This window comes from Rhamphochromis sp. 'chilingali', assembly GCF_963969265.1.
Source record: "Rhamphochromis sp. 'chilingali' genome assembly, chromosome: 4".
NCBI classification, from domain to species: Eukaryota; Metazoa; Chordata; class Actinopteri; order Cichliformes; family Cichlidae; genus Rhamphochromis; species Rhamphochromis sp. 'chilingali'.
In genome coordinates, this window is record NC_137948.1 from 37,492,622 (window position 1) to 37,514,807 (window position 22,186).

General features: G+C 42.4%; 1 protein-coding gene across 2 annotated transcripts; it reads right to left on the reverse strand.

The window, feature by feature from the left end:
- Positions 1 to 209: 209 nt before the first annotated feature.
- Positions 210 to 18,048, reverse strand: trmt1 (tRNA methyltransferase 1). 2 transcript variants are annotated; one of them, XM_080879763.1, is made up of 17 exons: positions 17,869 to 18,048; positions 17,686 to 17,742; positions 16,595 to 16,960; positions 14,031 to 14,220; positions 11,588 to 11,775; positions 11,247 to 11,362; positions 10,392 to 10,504; positions 8,219 to 8,367; positions 7,866 to 7,949; positions 7,493 to 7,562; positions 4,383 to 4,517; positions 4,110 to 4,195; positions 2,866 to 2,974; positions 2,604 to 2,680; positions 2,374 to 2,493; positions 1,196 to 1,310; positions 210 to 473 (listed from the first exon to the last, which is right to left on the reverse strand). In XM_080879763.1, exons 3-17 carry the CDS (start codon positions 16,945 to 16,947, stop codon positions 399 to 401), a joined length of 1,980 nt encoding a protein of 659 aa, XP_080735889.1. In that variant the 5' UTR covers positions 16,948 to 16,960; positions 17,686 to 17,742; positions 17,869 to 18,048; the 3' UTR covers positions 210 to 398. The 2 variants fall into 2 exon arrangements, with proteins under 2 accessions (XP_080735889.1, XP_080735888.1); XM_080879762.1 differs by lacking the exon at positions 17,686 to 17,742.
- Positions 18,049 to 22,186: the final 4,138 nt, after the last annotated feature.

A 22,186-nucleotide genomic window follows, 5' to 3' on the forward strand; every position in this document is an offset into this window, starting at 1 on the left:
TGCCCATCGGTGATATAAGTTCGATGGTAGATAGGGGGCAGGGTTTAATAAGAATATTTTCTTCTTCCTGCTCCTTTTCACACATGGTTGTTGTGTTTTGTTGATAGAAGATGTGGTTGTTTTGTTTGATTTGTAGTACCAAGTGTGAAATAAATAAAAATGAAATGAAATGAAATGAAATGAAATGAATATCAAAAACAGTCTCACAGCAATGACTTTATTGGTGTGAACACAGGCTGACAGTCAAAAAGAAAAAACCCTCTGGTATAGAACTAAATCATGGAAATGTTATGTACAGTAACTTTTAAAAGCCAAAACAGTCTGCTGCGCAACATTCAAACATCCATTCAAATTCCAGAAATAAGATTATTTTAAAATAAAGGAAAAATATAGAGTCATCACTCTGTTTTCTGTTCATTTGTCTGCTCCGAGTCATGGAAGTAGCAGCACTCGTCTCCGTGGGTACATGTTCCCTGAAAGACAAAAATAAAGAAATACTCATGAAAGCTGTTGGATTCTGATGTAGTAACGTCTGAACAGCCAGCAGTATGTTTTGGCTGTGGCTGCCGAGGCAGCGCGCAGCTTCTCTGGCAGGAAACCAGCAGTGTGTGGCGACCTGCCAAAGCAACCTATGGAGAAGACTAATTCGTCAGCACGAGTCTGCCGTTTCATTTTCCGCCCAGGACATCGAGACTTTACGGGACTAATTAGTATTTAGGTAATTGCCTGCCTTTAATTCAGAGGGACTTGAGTGTGCCAACAGTATGATAAAGAACCCGACGTGCTGAAGCGATCCTCACCTGCAGCGACTCCGTCAGCTGCTGCAACAGTAATGATGCTTTCTGCTCTTCCTCTCATTTTACTGTGCTGTGCACAAACATAGTTCTAAATGTTAAACAGGCAGAAACCCTTTTCACGTACTCCTAGTTTGTGAGAAAACCCCTCTGAGCAGAACCATGCCTGGGGTGGGCAGCCTTTTGCACAGATGGCCTCTTAGCTTTAAATGCCCAGCAGCCACAAGAACAGCATCATTTTGGTCTCCACCAAGTCATTACCAAAATGTTATGCTATGTTCACCAGCTAGTCACCATTTTCACCTTCAGTTGAGTGGGATGCAGGTAAAAGCACTATTTAAGAGTTTTTAATGTAAAAAAAAAAAAAAAAGTGTATTTAGGTTGTGTTTAGTAAATCTGACCTGTTTGAACTTCTTGCAGGGGAAGGTCTTGAGCTGAGAAGAGTCTGTGATCTGGTTCTTTCTCTTGTTCTGGAACTTTTTCCTCTTGTCTTGCAGGTCAGCAGAGATTCCACCACTGAAGGAGAGAACAAATGAGGAGAAAGATTAACAGGAAACCAGAGAAAAGAGAATAAAAAAAATAAATAAGTGGAGATGATAGAAGGAGCAACATGTGCAAGAAACAAAGAACACTGGAAGAACATGGACACAGCTTTTTTTTCTCTCCAAAGAAAAACTCAGGACTACTTTAAGTAACTAAACTAATCCAGGGTATTTAAGGTTTGGGGTTTTTTCCTACGAGGGCAATCTCAAAAGTAAGGTCACCTATCGTTTTAGAAATATTTACATCATTTTAAAGGTTGAAGAATTATTTATTTTTCTACATAATCACCATTTCACTCGCTGCATTTTTGCAGATGCTGTGGCAGTTTTACAATGCCCATGTCATACCCGCTTGCTGGCGCCACACAATCACCTTCTGGACAAATATTCTTTCAACTTTAGGAACAGGTGGGAGTCACTGGGTGCCTAGTCCGGATTGTAGGATGGGTGGGTGATGAAGTTCCAACCAAAGTTTTGCAGGAGAGTGACAATTTGACGAGCGATGTGCGGTCGCGCGTTGTCGTGGAGAATGCTTACGCCCTTGCTCAGCATTCCTCTTCTCTGGTTCTGAATTGCCCTTCTGAGTTTTTTTCAGTGTTTCACAGTACCTGTCAGCATTTATTGTGGCAGAAAGTCAACCAACAATACCCCCTGCACGCACTTGGCGGTAGCGTTCAGCGAGAGCTCCATTTTCATAGGGCTGCCAAGCCAAGATGGAGCGTCCCAGCGAAGCTGCGCATGCTTGTTCGGGAGTGGAGGAAGCACCGATCACAACAGTGTGGCAAACAGCCGTATGAACAGTTTCTCTACGTCACCACTGCTTTGGAGACCTTAGTTCTGGGTTTGCCCTCGTATTTCTGTTGTGTTTTGTGCGTCTTTGCAGTTTTTTCTGAAGTTGCAGTGTGTTTGACCACTCAAGGCCACCGTACTTCTTGATTCAACTGACACACATTTTAGCTGCTTTGGAAACATCAGCATGTGACACTTGTGACCTCTGGACTATTAAAAAAAACGAACAAACTTGTTGTTATGGTTACCCAGCTTTGGCGCGAGCTTTGGGTCCCCAGAAGGCCTGAGGATTCTCCTGGAACCGGGTCAGGTGGCGCTTACGGGACTGAGGGTTGGCGTCCTCCCTTACAGTGAAACAGGCCTCAAAGCTACAAACACACAAACATTACAGATCTGCAGGTTAGGGCTGTGCATTTTTCAGAGACAGTGGAATCTTTTAAAGCGGTAAATGTGCTCCTGATGGCTCAAAGTGGCTCACCTGGGCTCAGTGGAGAGGATCTTGAATGCGGGGCTGGTCGGAGATAATTTCTCCCTCTTTACAGGGTTGATTTTCTCCTGCAGCAGATCATCAAACATGCATGTGTGACTTTAAATGTGTTACACGATTCTGAATAAGCATGTTCACTTTTTATTTAGTGTCGACATTTCCAGCAGGACATGGAAATGTTTAAGCAACAACAGCGTGTGGCTGTGTTCAGGATTACAAAAAATAGCTTTTCTTTTTCTCCTGTAAAGTTTACCCAGCATCGCATGATGTCCCAGATGGCTGCAGGAGGGGCGTCTGTTTTGATGGCGTTTTTACAGGCGTGAGAGAGGGAGACCCTGTGGCCAGCATGGAGGAGAGCAGACCTGAAAAGAGTGAGATAGAGGAAGGATGCTCTGATGATTCAGTTTGTGAGAAATGTGAGAGGAGGAAGGTTTTCCCTACAAACAGACAAACGGAAAGCCACGGGTAAGATATTTTTTTTCCTCCTGGAATCACTGAAAACAAACAAATGTGGACATTCACACATGCACAGCAGGAGAATAACCTAAACAACAAGGTAGAAGATGCCACAGACTCCGTGTTAGATATAAATGGATGAGAGCTTTAAAGCGGGGGCAGCTATGCTCATTTCCAACTCCATATTTTTTATTTAAGGATTATACTGGAGCTTTGTATACTTGACAGTTTAAAATAATCAAAATATTCTTATTAATTTGATCCAGGGCTTTGGTGCAGCAGCCGAGTTCATCGTCTGTCTGAAAGAAGCCATTTCAGCTCCCTTGCCTTCCCCTCTCCCCTTTCAGGATTGTTTCTTCTGATTGGCTGACCCTTGCAAACAAAAGATTGCAACAACAGGTGGTATGCCTCAGTCAAAGCCGTGTGTCAGATTTCAATATCAAGGTTTGATATGTCGTGTGGAAAGAGATGCTCTTTCAAGTTACTGCTGACTTCCTTCTATCAGCAAAGTGTGTGTGTGTGTGTGTGTGTGTGTGTGTGTGTGTGTGTGTGTGTGTGTGTGTTACACAGTGCTTTGTAACCTTTCTGGGTGTGTGACACCTTTCTAAAGAATACATTTTGCTGTCACTGACAATTCTCTAATCAAATAAAAACTTTTTTTTAAAGACAGTAGTGTCTAACAGTGTCTGTGTGTAGTTACACAATTACACATTTGCAAAGAGTTCTTTCACAGTAAAGCTGTATCAACCAGCGAAGCGAAGTGGCAATCAGAGAGCGCGTGAACAACACTCCACGATCAAAAATGACTGCGGGTGAAATAACCGCTGCCAACTGCTTCAAAGTGACATGCATCGAGTGAATCACTTCCTGTGCGGTCGCAGCTTACGACCTACAACTAAATTTAAGAAAGCATGAGTTGTAAGTCTTTAAGAAATGCATACAGACCATCAGTTGATGCAAACTGTGTGTGTGTGTGTGTGTGTGTGTGTGTGTGTGTGTGTGTGTGTGTGTGTGTGTGTGTGTGTGTGTGTGTGTGTGTACCTAAACTGGAGCAGGGATGGAGTATTGCAGTGCATCGTGCTGCTCAGATTGTCCACGGTGTAATAAAGCGGCACATCCTCCAACTCCTGAAACACAGAGCACGTCACAGGCAATGAAGCTTCAGTCTGACAGGAAACTACGACTGAAACGTGATCACAGTCTATCTCACACAACAAAAAGCCGGCTAACGCCACCAACCACACCCACGGGACAATCCCATTAAATAGCACCTGTTCCAGCAGTGAGAGCATATATAAGAAAGGGAATGAGTACCTCAGTCACCATGCTCAGCACGCCCTCAATGCGTTTAGATGTCCCAAACCTGCAAGGGTTCCCCAACACGGCAGACAAAACCTTCTGGACGAACTCCAGGTCGTGGATGGACTCTGCCCAGATCGGACCGCCCAGCTGCAAAGAGGAGAGGTAGAGGCTTCAAATGGAGTTTTATGCATGCCCACACAGTAACAACCAGAAACAAGCAGGCCAGTTTATGGACATATAAACCATTTAAGTCAGTGATTCCCAAAGTATGTGCTGGGGACCCCTGGTGAGTTGCAAGGGTAATGCAGGCAGTCAGCTTGAACTTACATCTATGTACAGTAATACATTTATATAAATTTATTTATTTCAATAAAAAAGTGAATTAAAGCTGGTAATAGCAGGTGGTTAGTTTGTGATATTACTCATTACTCCAACCTAAATTCACTGCTATTATATTGAAGTTGATGCCCTGTTTGGCAGGTGTGTTGCTTTAACACGGTGCATGTGACTGGGTAGCATTAGCAATTAATAGCCAACAGCCAGAGTCGTTTATGTTTCTTGAATGAAAATTTCAATGAATCCATCTTTCTCTCTTGTATTTTGATTAGAGTGAAAACTTTGGGAGGTCCCTGTGGGATTTTTCTGGTTTTAAGTGGGCCACTGCACCCTTGACTTTAAAGTCATTTTAAAAAAACTTTAATGGAGAAAAAAAAGTCAGCTACCTTTACATTTGTTCCCAAATACAATAGAATCACATTTCAGTCAGAACCTCTACAGTCAGACTGTTTTGTTCCATCAGCAGTCATTTATGTGGCCACTTGGCGCTGCTCTGGGACCGGTCATATGGAAAGCCAGGTGAGAGAACAGAGCAGCCATACAGGGAGTAGAGAATTATTAGGCAAATGAGTATTTTGTCCACATCATCCTCTTCATGCATGTTGTCTTACTCCAAGCTGTATAGGCTCGAAAGCCTACTACCAATTAAGCATATTAGGTGATGTGAATCTCTGTAATGAGAAGGGGTGTGGTCTAATGACATCAACACCCTATATCAGGTGTGCATAATTATTAGGCAACGTCCTTTCCTTTGGCAAAATGGGTCAAAAGAAGGACTTGACAGGCTCAGAAAAGTCAAAAATAGTGAGATATCTTGCAGAGGGATGCAGCAGTCTGAAAATTGCAAAGCTTCTGAAGCGTGATCATCGAACAATCAAGCGTTTCATTCAAAATAGTCAACAGGGTCGCAAGAAGCGTGTGGAAAAACCAAGGCGCAAAATAACTGCTCATGAACTGAGAAAAGTCAAGCGTGCAGCTGCCAAGATGCCACTTGCCACCAGTTTGGCCATATTTCAGAGCTGCAACATCACTGGAGTGCCCAAAAGCACAAGGTGTGCAATACTCAGAGATATGGCCAAGGTAAGAAAGGCTGAAAGACGACCACCACTGAACAAGACACACAAGCTGAAACGTCAAGACTGGGCCAAGAAATATCTCAAGACTGGTTTTTCTAAGGTTTTATGGACTGATGAAATGAGAGTGAGTCTTGATGGGCCAGATGGATGGGCCCGTGGCTGGATTGGTAAAGGGCAGAGAGCTCCAGTCCGACTCAGACGCCAGCAAGGTGGAGGTGGAGTACTGGTTTGGGCTGGTATCATCAAAGATGAGCTTGTGGGGCCTTTTCGGGTTGAGGATGGAGTCAAGCTCAACTCCCAGTCCTACTGCCAGTTTCTGGAAGACACCTTCTTCAAGCAGTGGTACAGGAAGAAGTCTGCATCCTTCAAGAAAAACATGATTTTCATGCAGGACAATGCTCCATCACACGCGTCCAAGTACTCCACAGCGTGGCTGGCAAGAAAGGGTATAAAAGAAGAAAAACTAATGACATGGCCACCTTGTTCACCTGATCTGAACCCCATTGAGAACCTGTGGTCCATCATCAAATGTGAGATTTACAAGGAGGGAAAACAGTACACCTCTCTGAACAGTGTCTGGGAGGCTGTGGTTGCTGCTGCACGCAATGTTGATGGTGAACAGATCAAAACACTGACAGAATCCATGGATGGCAGGCTTTTGAGTGTCCTTGCAAAGAAAGGTGGCTATATTGGTCGCTGATTTGTTTTTGTTTTGTTTTTGAATGTCAGAAATGTATATTTGTGAATGTGGAGATGTTATATTGGTTTCACTGGTAAAAATAAATAATTGAAATGGGTATATATTTGTTTTTTGTTAAGTTGCCTAATTATTATGCACAGTAATAGTCACCTGCACACACAGATATCCCCCTAAAATAGCTAAAACTAAAAACTACTTCCAAAAACATTCAGCTTTGATATTAATGAGTTTTTTGGGTTCATTGAGAACATGGTTGTTGTTCAATAATAAAACTATTCCTCAAAAATACAACTTGCCTAATAATTCTGCACTCCCTGTAAATGACAACACAACCACACTGATTTGACTGGACACAGCACAACAGGTGGAGTTGGGTTGCTAGGCAACCTACAGATGCCCACAAACTCTAGGTAGGACAAAACAGCTTCAAAACTGTGCTCTGTATTACAAACATAAGATCAGCTGATGTGATTGGTGTTAGTCCTGCATGAACCAGCACTACACTCGACATTCTGATGTTTTTCAATTGAATCCACAGTTTCCACAGTCTGATAACTTGTGCTGCAAAGTCAATGAAGGCGATTTTAGAGTACTTCATTATTCCATCTGCTAAGACATTTTATAGAAATGCTAATTTCACTTCCCAGCAGCACTTAGCACCTCCCCACAGTGCCAAAACTAGTACCAAATGGTTTGCCAACCATGTTATTACTGTGCTCGATTAGCGTAAACCCCACACAGAATCTGTGAAGTATTTTCAAGAGGAAGATCCACCCGACAAGCTGAAGGCAGCTGTCAAAGCAACCTGGGCTTCAGTAACACCTCAGCAGGGCCAAAAGCTGATCGCCTCCATACAGTAATATGTGGTAAGGAGGAGGCCCAGCCAAGTACTGTGAATGTATCAGTGATCATATGCTTGAGAAGTGGGACATTTCTGCCATAACCACCAAAACAAAAACTGTAACCCAGAGCGAATGCTAGCACACTGACGTGACGTGTTTGTGCATCACCTGATGTCTCTGTCCGCAGTGCTCACATTCTGGTCCAACCGGTGGCCCGGTGGCAGCAGAATACTTCATGCTGAAATCAAACAGACATCGACTTTACCGCACGCAGTGATCATCAAGTAACACAGAGGGGTTCTCTGAACAGCAAACCTCACATTTAATAGTAAAGCATTTAGCCAAACGTATCCATCCATGGCTCCTTGAAGTCAACCTTTTGATTGAGTTCAACCTAAGATTTTTACATCCAAAAAGAAACAGAAACACCATAAACTGAGGACTTTATTTCAAGCCGCCAGTTCACTGATGAGCACACCTCGACTGAACCATCACACACAGAACCTCATTAGAAGCAGCAGCAGAGTGTTTAGTGTCTCACTGTTTTCCGTTGCTTGTTCTCCTGCCCATTCTCTGCAAGTGGAAAGCCCCGCAGCCGACACAGTTGTACACCAGCGCCTGCTTACTGCAACAAAGAGAGACGGGACTCAACTGCAGTGTCATTTTGTGTTTCAATACTGAGCACATCAGTCATAATATCATCTTTTAGTGTCACGTACCCAGATTTCTATTATTCTATTAGCACTTTACTTTTACCCTCACAAATCCCCCTGCTGCTGTTACTTTGTGCATTTGTTCCTGCAGTGACCCAGTTTCAGGATCATTCATCTTTCATCACACAGGATAGATCAGCCTTTGTTAGCAGACAGTGCGTGCGTGTGTGTGAGCGAGCACCTGGCTGAGTTTTTGACTGTAGCCTGTCCTGTGAAGACGCGGACGAAGACTCGAATGTAAAAGTCGACGCTGACGGACAGCAGGGGCTGGATGTATCGCTGGTACACTCCTGCCCTCTGGTCCAAACTGTGCAGGATGATACGCAGAGCCTGGAGTTCAAAGATGGAGAGAGGCACGTATTCAGCACTTTTTTTTTTCTCTTGCTGTGAAAATCTGGAAAACATCTCGGATCTGTTTACAGGGATGTGAGGAAATTATGTTGGATAAGAAGTTTTATTCAGCTGCAGAGGGGTTTCTTTTTCATCAAATCAAATAGAATTTATGAGTTTTTTTTAATGATCCTTGCATTTATGTTCCATTACTGCCACTCACAGCTAGAGATTGTGTGAATTCCACTACTGTGTGGAAAACTACTTGTGCTATATGCAGCATGAAATCAGATCATGATAGCACATGAGAAGGTGGGAAAAAGAAGAAAAGACCTTTATGAGAACACCACACATGTTCTGGCTGTGGTGCAAACACATTCACCAGTTGCTCTTTTCTTGTATTTCTGCCAAAGAAAATATTCAACGAGAACGGCGTTGTCTACACGATGACTCTTTGGATGGTTGCCCAAGCATACTGTGTAATTTATTGTTATCCATCTGGATCCCACTGAGACAGCTGCATGTTTGACTTAGATGACTCGATAAGCCCTTCACCCTTATTTTAAAAAGCCACCTACAGTCTTCCTGTCTCATGTTTCCCTACAGGCAGGTAACAGTCGTGACTTTCACTCATCAAATAAGTGTAAAATTTATCCTTCTGCTTTTCAAACATGTAGAATTGTGTGGTATATATTTTATGTCTTTTACTTTTTTCTGTATTTTTTGCATATATTTTGTTATTTTACTAATATTTCATTTCAATCCAATTCATTTTTATTTATATAGTGCCAAATCACAACAACAGTCTCCTTATATTATAAAGGTAAAGACCCTGCAATAATACAGAGAAAACTCACAAATCTGACAAAACATGAGAAAGCACTTAGTGATGGTGGGAAAGAAAAACTCCCTTTTAACAGGAAGAAACCTCCAGCAGAACCAGGCTCAGGGAGGGGCGGGGCCATCTGCTGTGACCCGTTGGGATGAGGGGAGGGAGACGAGACAAAGGCATACTGTGAACGTGATCCAAAGATTAATCAATTACTAATAATTAAACACATAATGAGTTTAGAAGAAACACCCAGTGGATCAGGGGAAGCACCGAGCAGCCAAGGCCTATTGCTGCATATATAAGGGAGGATTCGGGGTCACCTGATCCAACCCTAACTTTATCCCTTATCAAAAAGGAAAGTTTTAAGCCTAATCTTAAAGGTAGAGAGTGTTTGTCTCCCAAATCTCAACAGGAAAGGGAGCCACAAGTAAGCCTGCAGTCTGAGAGTGAAGTTATCTACTGGGGTGATACAGTACTCTGAGGTTTTTAAGATAAGATGGGGGATGATTATTAAAGATCTTTTATGTCCTGGATTTAACAGGGAGCCAGTGAAGAGAAGCCAAAACAGGAGAAATATGTTCTTCCTTTCTAGTCCCTGTCAGTACTCTCGCTGCATCATTTTGGATCAACTGAAGGCTTTTCAGGGAGTTTTCTAATTACATGTAATAAAACAGTCAATTCTGAGTCTCTCATCCCGAAACTGACTCCAACATCTTGGACTGCAGCTGGTGACGGCTGTCCCGGTGATCCGTTACTAGCCGGAGGTCCAACTTACACTGTACCTGAAGCAAGTGCAGGCTTGATGCCTTCAGGTTGAACAGAAAGTAGAGTCACCATCTGCGGTCCAAAATGGAGGAGCTGGAGATGATCCACAAGAAGAGGAACTTCTGGAGAGGTAGCCAATCATTGCTCTGCTATTTCTTTTCCCAAAGTGTGCACACTGAAGGATTATAACCTCAGACAATCACAACAAGAATAAAATATCATTTGTTTTTGACGTCACGAAAACTCACTTGGCTAAATTGAACGTACGATTACTTACAGCGTCACCGTCTCACTCAGATACATTCTGCATGCTTACACACTAATGCAAACATGACTGTGCATGTACTGCAATGTGTCATTTTCACATTTCTGAGAGTGAGCCAGAGTGTGGAGAGTGTTTGTTTGTGTGTATACTCTGTGCCCTCACCATTTCATGACAATATTTGGCTTTGATGGAGACTGAACCGTATTTGCTGTAGCAAGTTTCTCCACTGTTTCCTGCCATCACCGCCATGTCTGTACAGGTTATACATAAAAGACCTGGGGGGGGGGGGGGGGGGGGGGGGGGGGGGGAGAGAGAAGACGAGAAATCTAAAAGACTGAAATTTATAAACCTGCAGTGGCAGCTTAACCGTGTAGATTAGGCATCATACATATACACAAAAAGACACACACACACACACACACACACACACACACACACACACACACACACACACACACACACACACACACACACACTATTCTCTGCTTTGTGACAAACAAAGTGATTTTGACACTTAAAGTGGATCAAACCAAACAAGAATTATTTCACTAACAATCTCTCGCCCACTTCTGAGCAGCTGCCAAACTGATTTTATGGTGAATTTTGAAAAGTAATCTGAATTCACTTCAGATGCAACGCAGTGTTGAAAACAGCTCCGTGTGGTGTCAGCTTCTACCTCCATTATTGGGCTACATACAACAGGCCATTAAGCTGGCAAGGAGCACTTTACCGAGCTCCTTAGTGTACGATCTTTACTTTAGAATATGAAGCACCTAGAGGTGGCTGTTGTTGTGATTTGTTGCTATAAAAATCACATTTAATTGAAACTTTCAGCCAGTTAACATTTAGTCTATCACACACATGCACCATGCTGTTGGCTTTTTAAAAGACTGCATACATGCATGTGTCAGCAGCCTCTGCACTAGTTGAATATTTGCAGTTACAACAGTGATCTGAAACTTTCCACATCCCTGAAAGGGATGAAACCTAGAGGAGCTGCTACGGTGAACTACCCACCTCCTTCACTGACAGACTGAACGGCAGCATCCAGGAAAGAGGCCGGGCTACCGTAGGGATCCAGATCAATGACGTCATAGCGATCCTTCTTCGCTCGCATGTCATACATCAGCATGCTGTGTTTAAAACCCGAGAGAGAAATTTTTATTTATTTATCTTAAATGGTAAATTTGGATAAAAGCAACAAAAAAAGATGCTCATGAGAAATGTGAACAGGAGGTCAAAGGTCAAAAGTGAAGAACAATGAAACAAGAAGTAATGGGGGGGAAAGAAGATGGTACTGAACAGTGGAGCTGATAAAAGTGGGAAGTAAAGCAGCAGAACATGCTGACTAGTCATACCTGGCATCTCTGCAGCTGGCCTGGAGCAGGTGGCTCACTCCGTTGTACTGGGCATTCCTGGCGATCAGAGCCGCCGCCTTAGCAGAGAAGTCGTTGGCAGTGACGCTCTGCAGGCCTGGGACCTCCAGAGCAAAACGCACCGAGCGCAAACCAGATGCTGCTAGGCCCTCCAGGACACGCAGACCACGCTGACACAAAAGGTTTGGGGAAACACACTTAACGTTCCACAAAGACACACACACGCACTCTTTGGCCTCTTGGCAGCAACAGAAACAAGTCCTGAAAACGAAAATTACACATTGCCGGCCAAAAATTACGAGCTCTTTAATCAAAGAGTTGCTTTACGTTTTTGAATATACACCACATCTTCCAAATATATGGTGTAGTAGTCTCTGATATAATTCAGGTGTTCCTATCACTTCCAAGGCCACAGGTGTATAAAAACAAGCAAATTTGTGGGAACAGTTTGGGGATGGCCCCTTCCTGTTCCAGCATGACTGCACATCAGTGCACAAAGCAAAGTCCATAAAGACACGGATGAGCGAGTTTGGTTTGGAACAACTTGACTGGCTTTCACAGAATCCTGACCTCAACTCAACAGAACACCTTCGGGATGAATTAGAGTGGAGACTGTTAGCCAGGGCTTCTCATCCAATATCTGTGTCTCACCTCACAATACACTTCTACAAGAATGCTCAAAAATTCCCATAAGCACTCCTAAACCTTGAGTAAGATTTTCCCACAAGAGAGCAAGTTTACAGTTACAACTAGATTTACTCTCATTTCGCTTCATTTTGGTCTCCAATAACTCGATAATAACAATAAAAAAAGAATCCAACTCTTTAACAACAACATTCTTCACTGAGCTCATGATTGATCATCGACTCTGCAAAAGAATGCAAAGACTGACTGGAAGACACAGAAACAGTGCTGAGGAGGATTTTATGTTTACTTATATGGAACAACTCTTTATTTTTCTCAGGTCAATTCACAACTGCTGGAACAGAAAATGTGAAAACGTTGCTCCCTCTGTGTACATATTCCCTCAAAGGCTACGTTCACACTGCAGGTCTTAATGCTCAATTCCGATTTTTTGATCAAATCCGATTTTTTTGTCTGCGTGTTCACACTACAAATAAAATGCGACAGCAAACGCGCTCTAGTGTGAACGCTCAAAGCGGCCCGCATGCGCAAAAGAAGACTTCACACACAACGCGCTCTGTTTAGACCCAGAGCAAACAGTATTGTTTGACTGATGGCCCTTAATATAAAGAGTTCGGACTTTACATTTCCCAATTTTTGCTTTAAGTTATTTTGTTATTTACATAATAATGTAAATAACCTAATAATGATCCTTATTGCTGTTTTAGAGAGGAGCGGTGCTTCAAAGGATAGTTGCAGATTTCTGTCAGAATCTGCAGATTATACAGTACAAATAAAATGTTCACGTTTCTCCAACATTGTCTTCCCAACAGTTTCACTGACATCTACACTGGATGGCCAGAGAAGCGTTCGCGATGTCTTCTCTGGCGCTTCTCTGGCGCTGATAATTGGCGTCTGTCTTGTGTCAGTGACGTAAAAGACGGATTTAATGCGACCTGACCGTTCAAACAGCAGTCGCTTTCTAAAACATCGGATATGTATCGGATTCAGTACCACATACGAAAGTGACCCAGATCGGATTTGAAAATATCGGATTTGTGCCGTTCACACTGTCATACCATGATCGGATATGGGTCGCATAGGGTAAAAAAAAAAATCGGATTTGATGTGCTTTCGCCTGCAGTGTGAACGTAGCCAAAAAAACATTTTCATTTTGAAGCTGGTCGCTGCTCTCATGTTTTTCCTTCCTTATTGAGAATTAATCAACTCAAAGTGGAACTGAAACTAATTAAAAAAATGTGAGAGCTGTATTCAGGGAAAGCTGGGATCACCAGCAACTGTTCTAATTAACAAAACAAAGACAAAAACCTTCAGTCTAATGACACTAATGAGATTATATCAACTTCATAACATGTTTTGAAGTTTCTTGAAAATGATCCAATTGCCTCTCGACCACTTGTGGCCCCCAAAGTGTGAAATTGGCCTCTATCGAAGGATTTTCCACTGGAACCAGTGCATATGATTTTAGCATGGGAGGTCCCTCTGGGCAGTAATAATACCTGGCTTTTAGATACAGAACCATTCACATAGAAATACAAGTACACCACTTGTTCTGCCTTGTTCATGTTCATTATCATCCTAAAGTCTTCAGATGGTATTTAATTTAACTTCCACACGTGAATAAATCAGGTTCTGGATCGTACGCATGAACAAAACCTTCTAAACTAGAAGCTGGATACATGTACCATTAAAATCCTGCATTTGTATTCATACATAGCAATAAAAGCCTGTTGGTGTGCCACTGCACTAAAAAATACATAAATAAATCACTCTTACATACCTCACATCTCTCCCCCGCAGCTGCCGTTACAGCTGGCTCCTCTGATCCGTTTTTCTCCTCCGTCTGTGCCTCGGCCTCGTTTGTCTCCTCTGACAGAGAGACCACCACCCTCTCCTGTTCGCCTGGCACCACCACCTTCACCCCTCGCTGAGCCAGCAGCTCTCTCGCAAACTCTGTGATCACAGCACATCTGGAAAGAAGAAAGGGAATGTTTACTTATAAACGCACACGTGAGAGAAAAATGAGAACGGGGTCCAGGCAGAGCAGTAACTCTCAGGACTTTCTCTCTCCTTCAGACACATCTCCTGTGACACGGGAGATGTGTCCACACAGATGAAAGACCAATAAGAAAATTAGAGAGCGAAAAAAAAAAATCACAAATCCTGCTCTGTAGTTTCTTGTAGTTGTGGCTCGATCTTTCCAAAGATGCTCAAACAAGGTTGTCAAACAGCAACTGAGTGATGAGTTTTCTTTGTAAAGAGAGCAGCCGTGTCCTGCTGAAGGTTTTAGGTTTTCAGTCTTGAGTGTTGCTCTGAAGTGTTCGTCTCTCAAAACTACCTTGCAAAAAGACACATTTAATGAATCTAGATGGTTTCTTGAGAACAAAGAGCAGGTCTCGATTGTGCCACTATGTGGCCAGTAGTAAAAAATATATGTTATGGTTCGTTTTTTGTTTGTTTTTTGTTTTAATGGCAAGTTCTTAAAAATTCATCCTGTAAAAAAGAAAGGTCAACAAAGCTCAGGAAGTTTGTTGATTGTTTAACAATGCAAATACTTTTGAGGCCACTGTAGAAGTGATTTCTAACAATCTTCTCCCTGACCAGGGAAAGTCACCAGCATTTCAGGGGTTTTTGTGACTTTTTTCTATTAATTAACACACTTTTGTTAATGAAATGACAGGAAAAGCAGATTATTACTGTACATAAAGGATGGATGAAGCCACAGGGACGTCACCGTCTGATGAAAGTGAAATCCTGCCCCGAGGCAGGCCACTTCACCACCGGGACTCTTCTACTACCATGTTAAATGATGCAGTGTTCACGTTTTCCCAAACAGAATTGCACATTATGAACAGTTTTCCACTTTGGCTCAGTCCATTTTAAATGGGCTTTGGCCCCTAAAACAAAACATGCCTGTTTCTAATGCAGTGCTGCCTGAGGGCATCCAGTAATGATTTATGGCCTTGTCCAGTCCGCACAGAGATTTCTGTAATTTTACAGAATTTTTGGATTTTGATTTTTCTCAGATTGGTGAACCTGTGGCCAACTTTATTTCTGACAAACTGTCTCTCTAAGATGCTTTTTTGATTCTCCTTCATGTTACTGACCTGTTGCCAAATAACCTAATTAGTTGAAAAATGTTTGTCCGAGTGATCCTTTATAGTATCACTTACTTTTCCAGCCTTTATTCCCCACAGCCCAACGTTTAAGACGTGCAATTGCCATAAAATTCAAAATGAGCAAATAATTTAATAAAATGTCTCAGTTTATGCACTGCAATGTGTTTTTATTTACATTTTACACAGGGTCCCAACTTTTTGCACTTGGGATTATATACTGGTTTGTGTCTGTGTTGCTCTGGATAATTAATTAAACACGAGTTACTATAACAGAAACACAGGAAGAAGTGAGACTTCAGGACAGAGTCAATGCATGGATCATCTGAGCCATGAAAATAAAGAAACTGCATATGTTCACAGTGCATATGTTTGGGGAATACGTACTATTTTATTAGTATAATGGGCATGCTAGACACAATTACCACCTGCTGTAATTTGTTTTACAGAAGTAATATCCTTGTGCTAAACAAAACGCTCTATTTACACCACATATTCCTACTAAACGCACATGTCACAGTTCACTGAGTCACTTTAGTGTTAATGTTAGGAGGGTATACTTAAGGCTACCGCACAGGTTACAGGAGTGGGTACAGAGCTGCATTCTAGGGGCGACCGCAACTCAGGGGGTTGGGAAGCGCATCTGTAACCAGAAGGTTGCCGGTTTGATCCCCGGGCTCTGTGTCCTGGTCGTTGTGTCAAGACACTTTACCCTACCGCCTACTGGTGTTGGTGAGAGGGGCCGATGGCGCGATATGGCAGGCTCGCTTCTGTCAGGCTGCCCCAGGGCAGCTGTGACTACAACTGTAGCTTGCTTCCACCAGTGTGTGAATGCGAGAGTGAATGAATAGTGGCATTGTAAAGCGCTTTGGGTGCCTTGAAAAGCGCTATATAAATCCAATCAATTATTATTATTATTATTAGATTTAATCAGAGCTACAAAAATCAGTCTTAATTACATACCTACAGAGTTTAGCTTGTCCAACTCTCTGACATATAGACCCAACAAGTAGGGCCTTGTCTCTTTTTAATATGTTTCATAAAGTGTCAATGACATAGTCAAAACATGCTTATATCACATCTCAATGAGCCTGGAAAAACCTGGATTTAGACACCTTATTTTATCTAAATCACACTTTGACTGTTACTGTTCCATCAGTTTTTCTTTTAACATGGAGACAGTTGTGGATACTTTGCAAGTGGCAATAAAGGCGAAGTTCATACTCACGTTAAATCTCTGTTGAACTCCTGCACTGGGTTATAAAACACCTCATTGGCACTGGGGAACAAGATGGCTGCCTTTCCCTCTTTAACCACTGTCTCTCCTGGTAACAGTCCCACAGAAGGCATCTTCTCCTGGTCACCTGTAGAGATAGTGGCGGACTGGCCCGTGCCATCTGCTGAAGATTCAGCAGATGCAGCTGGAGGGTTAGAGGCAGGAACTTCAGTTTCCATGAATCTCACTCCCCTGCTAGCAGCAGCTGCACTCCACCGAAATCCGTGTCCGGCTGAATGCGTGCGAGAGGGATGCAGGTGATGGGAGATGATGAAGGGGAACAGCCGGGCTGTCCGCACCAGCATAAAGCCACAATGGCTGCAAGGAAACACACATTTAAAATGTCTTAAGTAATATGTTGGCTTAAAAAAAGAACAACCTCACAGTTTCCTCAACACAGACTTGAATCACGCACACCTTCAATAAAGAGCAGTTACATGCAATTCTTAATGGTACACTACAGCCTTGGCAGTCATCAGATCTCAAAAAATATGGGTTATTTTGTGTGAGACAGCACACACTACAACCATGACAATACCACATCAGTAGAGCTTGACTCGTCTGGAGTTCATGCTTTTGAAGAATCAATGGGTGTTCTGCCATTAACCATTAACCAGATGATCTCTAGCTGATTTCTTTGAATGAGCAGCTAAGCAGCTGTTAATCACTTTTTTTGATTAATAAAAATAAATGAAAGTGAGAGGTGCAATTTTCTTAGTGTTCTTAGAAAAGCTTTAAACGGTAAATAGGTTTTCTGACCGAACTTGGAAACTCATATTTCATTTGTGATGTGACAAAAAGCCACATACCCGAGCCTTTCCTTTCACTGGAGTGTGAATGAACACATTCATATGCATTTTAGCACACTAGTTTATCGTGCTCATCAAAACGTTAATGGTATCCTTTGAGTCCCCAAAGAAGTTTTAACTTTTTAAATGGCTTACACAGCTGCTGCAGAGTACAGGTTCGCCCAGTCACTGATGGATTAAGACTCCTTCAGCACTTGAATATGAAATATCCTCTAAAATGTACTTTTAACTCACCTTTGTAGCTTCTACAGTTCAGTCGTTCAATAAAATAACAGTGAGTAAATCTCTGCTCTGTTGAAACGGAGCAGAAACGGATGTTACTACGGTAACGTTTCTGCATACAACACACATTATCGCCGCAAACTAATTAGCATGTTGACTAGCTAGGCTAAATAAGCAAAGGTTAAGTGCTTTTACCCGTGTCACCTCCTCTGCGTGGACACTGGCTCTCCTGTTTTCTCAGAAGTTTTATTATTTTGTTTCCAAAGCAACGGGCACCCCTGTGCTAGCTGTTTACTCTCTGTTACACACCGCTTGCGGTTCGCTCTCACATTAACACATGGAAGCTGCCATGTTTGAAGCGAGCGACTCTACGGAGGCCCGCGCGGGCAGAAAATAGAGCGCTAAAAAGGCTTGCTCCCCGCCCCCTCCCCTAACCTCCGCCTACAGCCATGTAATGTAAGGGAAACAGTGTAACGTGAGGACACATGAGAGAGAGGGTCTATCGCTCTGCCGCTGCGCAAACTGGCCTACTTTCCCCCGCAGTGAACATGCGAGGAAACTGGAAAACACATCATGAATAATCTAATTTAATCTCACCGTGCCCGAAGTTAGTGATGCATTCTGATGAAAAGGCTAAACATAGCCTATGGATTAACTCAGACCTATGATGTGAGGAGATAAAAACTGCCTTAGAGAGAATAAGGTCAGCTCGGGTCAGTGCCGTGCGGCTGTACGCGTTGTACAGGAGCGGTTAATGAAATGTAGGTCGTTATTGCGTGACAATGATGAGACAATTAAAAGCTTGCATTTGTGCTGCTCTTGCCATTTTCTTGCAGATGACAATGCTGTCACACCCAGGGTACTGTGAGTATGTATTTCCTGTCTTATTTTTATTATAGAGAACAATGCTGGAAAGCTGTAGCCGCACCAACTACAAGGGCTTTTTGCACAATATCAGCAGTGCAGTCCAGAAGAGGGTCACTGTGTCACTGTCTCTGTTTTGTCCTTCTGTGGCAATCTAATTACCACACAGCAAACGCGGGTCTGTTAATATCCCAGTAGATAAAAACGACATTTTTATTCAGATAATGTGGCGAACATTAGAACCCAGCAGTTCCTAGCAAGCATGATCTCCCCTACAATAAGCCCGACTTCCTAGACAGTTATGTCCTATTTCAGATGCTTGTCCTTTATTCGATTATCTTTTATTGCCACTGCAGAAATCCTATCACTTTGTACTCATTATTTAAAAGCATAAAACATGCTGAAAACATTGTGATTCATAAACTCACTGGACACTTTATCAGCTACACCTCTTCATCTACTTGTAAATTCAGTTTTTGAATCAGTCAATCCCATGACATCAGCTCAGTGCATTCACACCGGTAGATATGGTCAAGATAGCCTGCTCACGTTTGATGTCCAAAATATCTAGTGAGCCCCAGTTCTCTGGGTGAAAATGCCTTGTTGATGTCAGAGGTCAAAGGAGAATTGCCAGACTGCTTCAAGCTGAAGGCAACAGCAATGAAATAACCACTTGTTAAAACCAAGGTATGCAGAAGAGCATCTCTGAATGCACAACATGTCAAACCTTGAAGAAGGTGCACTACAGCAGCAGCAGACTGTACTGCTGTCAGCTAAGAACAGGAAACTGAGGTTACAGTTGACAGGGGCTCAAAAAAAATGAGATAAGCGAAGATTGGAAAAATGCTGTCTGGTGTGAGGCATCTTTGCATGGATCCATCCTTCAGATCCGTCACTGTACTCAAGTAGTGTCCACAGTCACCAGATCCCAATCCAGTAGACAACTTTCAGGATTGGTGGAATGGGAGGCTGACAAGATGAATGTGCAGCTATCAAATCTGCAGCAACTGTGTGATGCTGTCATGTCAAATATGGACCAAAATCTCAGAGGAATGCTTCCACACGTTGTTGAATGTGTGCCACAGAAAATGCCTTCAAAATCAGCTGATTGCAACTTTTATGAGTCTTACTACGAGCCTGCATTGAGGCCAAGATTATTTTGATAAAATACTTGCATGTTTTTTTCAGGTTTCAACAAGGTGCTCTGCTACACCTACAGCTCTACTGAAGCATAAGATGTATGGAAATGTACACTACAGCATTCTATATGATAATAATAATAATAATGGATTGCATTTATATAGCGCTTTTCGGGACCCCTCGAAGTGCTTTACAATACCACTATTCATTCACTCTCACATTCATACACTGGTGAAGGGAAACCACAGTTGTAGCTTGTAGCTATATGAGTACTGTAACAACTGCTAAAGCCATTACTGGTTTAAGTACAGTTTCTCTCACTATATTTTTTTTTACATTAACAAGTCTTCTGCGTGTGCTAACAATAAAATAGCTGAACTGAATTATTACAGTATTGCACATTTTGCATTGTAATACATTGTACAACAATCCTACTAATACTACTACTAATAATGATGATAATGAAGATAATATAAATAATATAAATAATTATGATAATGATGATTGTAGTATATGTATGTTTGTGTGTTCACTATTGCATCCTAGACAAGTGCCCAATCTTGATGAAACTTTGCATAAACACTGCCTCGGGCAACATCTATGCCATATATAAATATCTGATACAATTCCCACAATCTTATTTATTTATATACAGTAAAATTGGTTCTTGTTTCTCAGATTAGATTCAGCTTGTATTTTGGGTTAACCTGTATTATTTTAATATTGTGTGGTAGAAGAACATTTCCTTTATTTCCCTGTTACATCAGTCTAAATGAACACACTGTCAAACTCAATCCTGAGATTGTCCTTTAGCTGACATGCAGAGAGGGCATGTGCGCTTTTGGCACAGATCTCACGCTGTGTTTTAATGTAAGCAATTTGGGGGGGCGGGGGACCCAACAACCTGAAATTAAAATAAAATAAGTACAGCAATGGTTACCATTTTATTCCTGAAACAGAGCTCCAGCTCTCCTGGTGAAGTGTAAGTTATACCTGATTACCTAAAGATGGTTTTTGTTTTCTGTGCTGTTTGGAATTTCACCTGGCTACAAATATTTTATAGGTTACAACTTGAACAGTAGAGCGAATGAGTTACACTGAAAAGCAATATATTGTATATACAGCAGGCTTTCTCGTATTCACTATCAAATATCTACCATCTGCTTATTGAGCGGTTTGCAGCCAGCTTCCACAAAATGGGACATGGTTGACTGTAAATAAGAGGAAAAATAAAAATTAAAGCTGCAAGCAGCGTTATGAGGGCCCTCGCACCCCCGGCGCATCGAGCCAAGCCCAACACCTAAAACCAGCACCTCCGATCTGACGTTTGGGAGAGACTGGACATTGTGTTTTTGAGTGACAGCAGATTACTGCTTTTTGGCGAGTGATTCAAACTCTAAGTGCCACCATAACCACCCCGTTTCACTGAACGTAAAAAGCTTCGCAATTTAACATCACAAAGGTCTTTAGATTCCACACACTGGAGATTGGTTCAATATGATGAAATCCCTTGGAGGAGTTCGTCAAAGAACGGTGCCTGGAAAGAGGGGAAAATGTTGCCAAAATTACACATTAATTTTAAAATGGCTGACTTCCTGTTGGATTTGGGATATTGCACCAAGAGACTTTTTTGTACATCTTGATATCTCCTATAAGCTTACCAGGTTTCAGAATCATACATAGAACACAGAGCAGGGGCTGTGGTTTTGAAATTTTGTAGGGGGCGCTGTGGAGCAATTTTGCGCTATTCAATGAAAATGATCACATGCCAACAAAGCCTTCATCCATTTGGAGGTGTGTGCCAAATTTCAAGCCTCTATAAACTTGCCAAGACCCTCAAAAGCCACTTCATCTTTCATGTTGAACAGCGTTGCCACCAGGGTGCGCCGTTCAGTTTAAACTCACAATTTTTGCACTGAAGCATCACGAGGGACTGATGGTGATATTCACCGCTTTTGAGGTGGCCACGATGAACCTGTGAAAATCAGTACAACAAAATTAAAGCCATGACATTTCCTGTTGCCACTAGGTGGCGCTCTTCATATTCCTGACAATGGGCACATCAATCTGTTCAGGGCGGGTCTGACATCATGCCTGTAAAGTCTGGTACTCATCAGACTGGATTTCATTGAGTTATACTAATTTGTTTCTTCATGGCGTGACATCAAAGTTCGCCACGCCGCTGGGGTCACACCCTTTTGCGAAAAGTCACAGTTTTCACTGTAACCCAAGACCAACTCCTTAAGGCTTTCCTGGAGAAATTTGAGGCTGCAGATGTCACCCATCACTATACTGTACCCCAAAGTGTAAAACATGACATTTCCTGTTCCCACTAGGTGGCGCTGTCCTTGATGTCAAATATGGCAGTTGAAATATGTTCAGGGGTGGAGCCTTATCATATGTGTGCTCTTTGGTCCAGATCGGAACATGTATGACAGAATGAGAGGCAATAAGATTTTCATGGCGAGTCATCAAAATTCGCCATGGCGCCACGGCCTCATAGTATTGT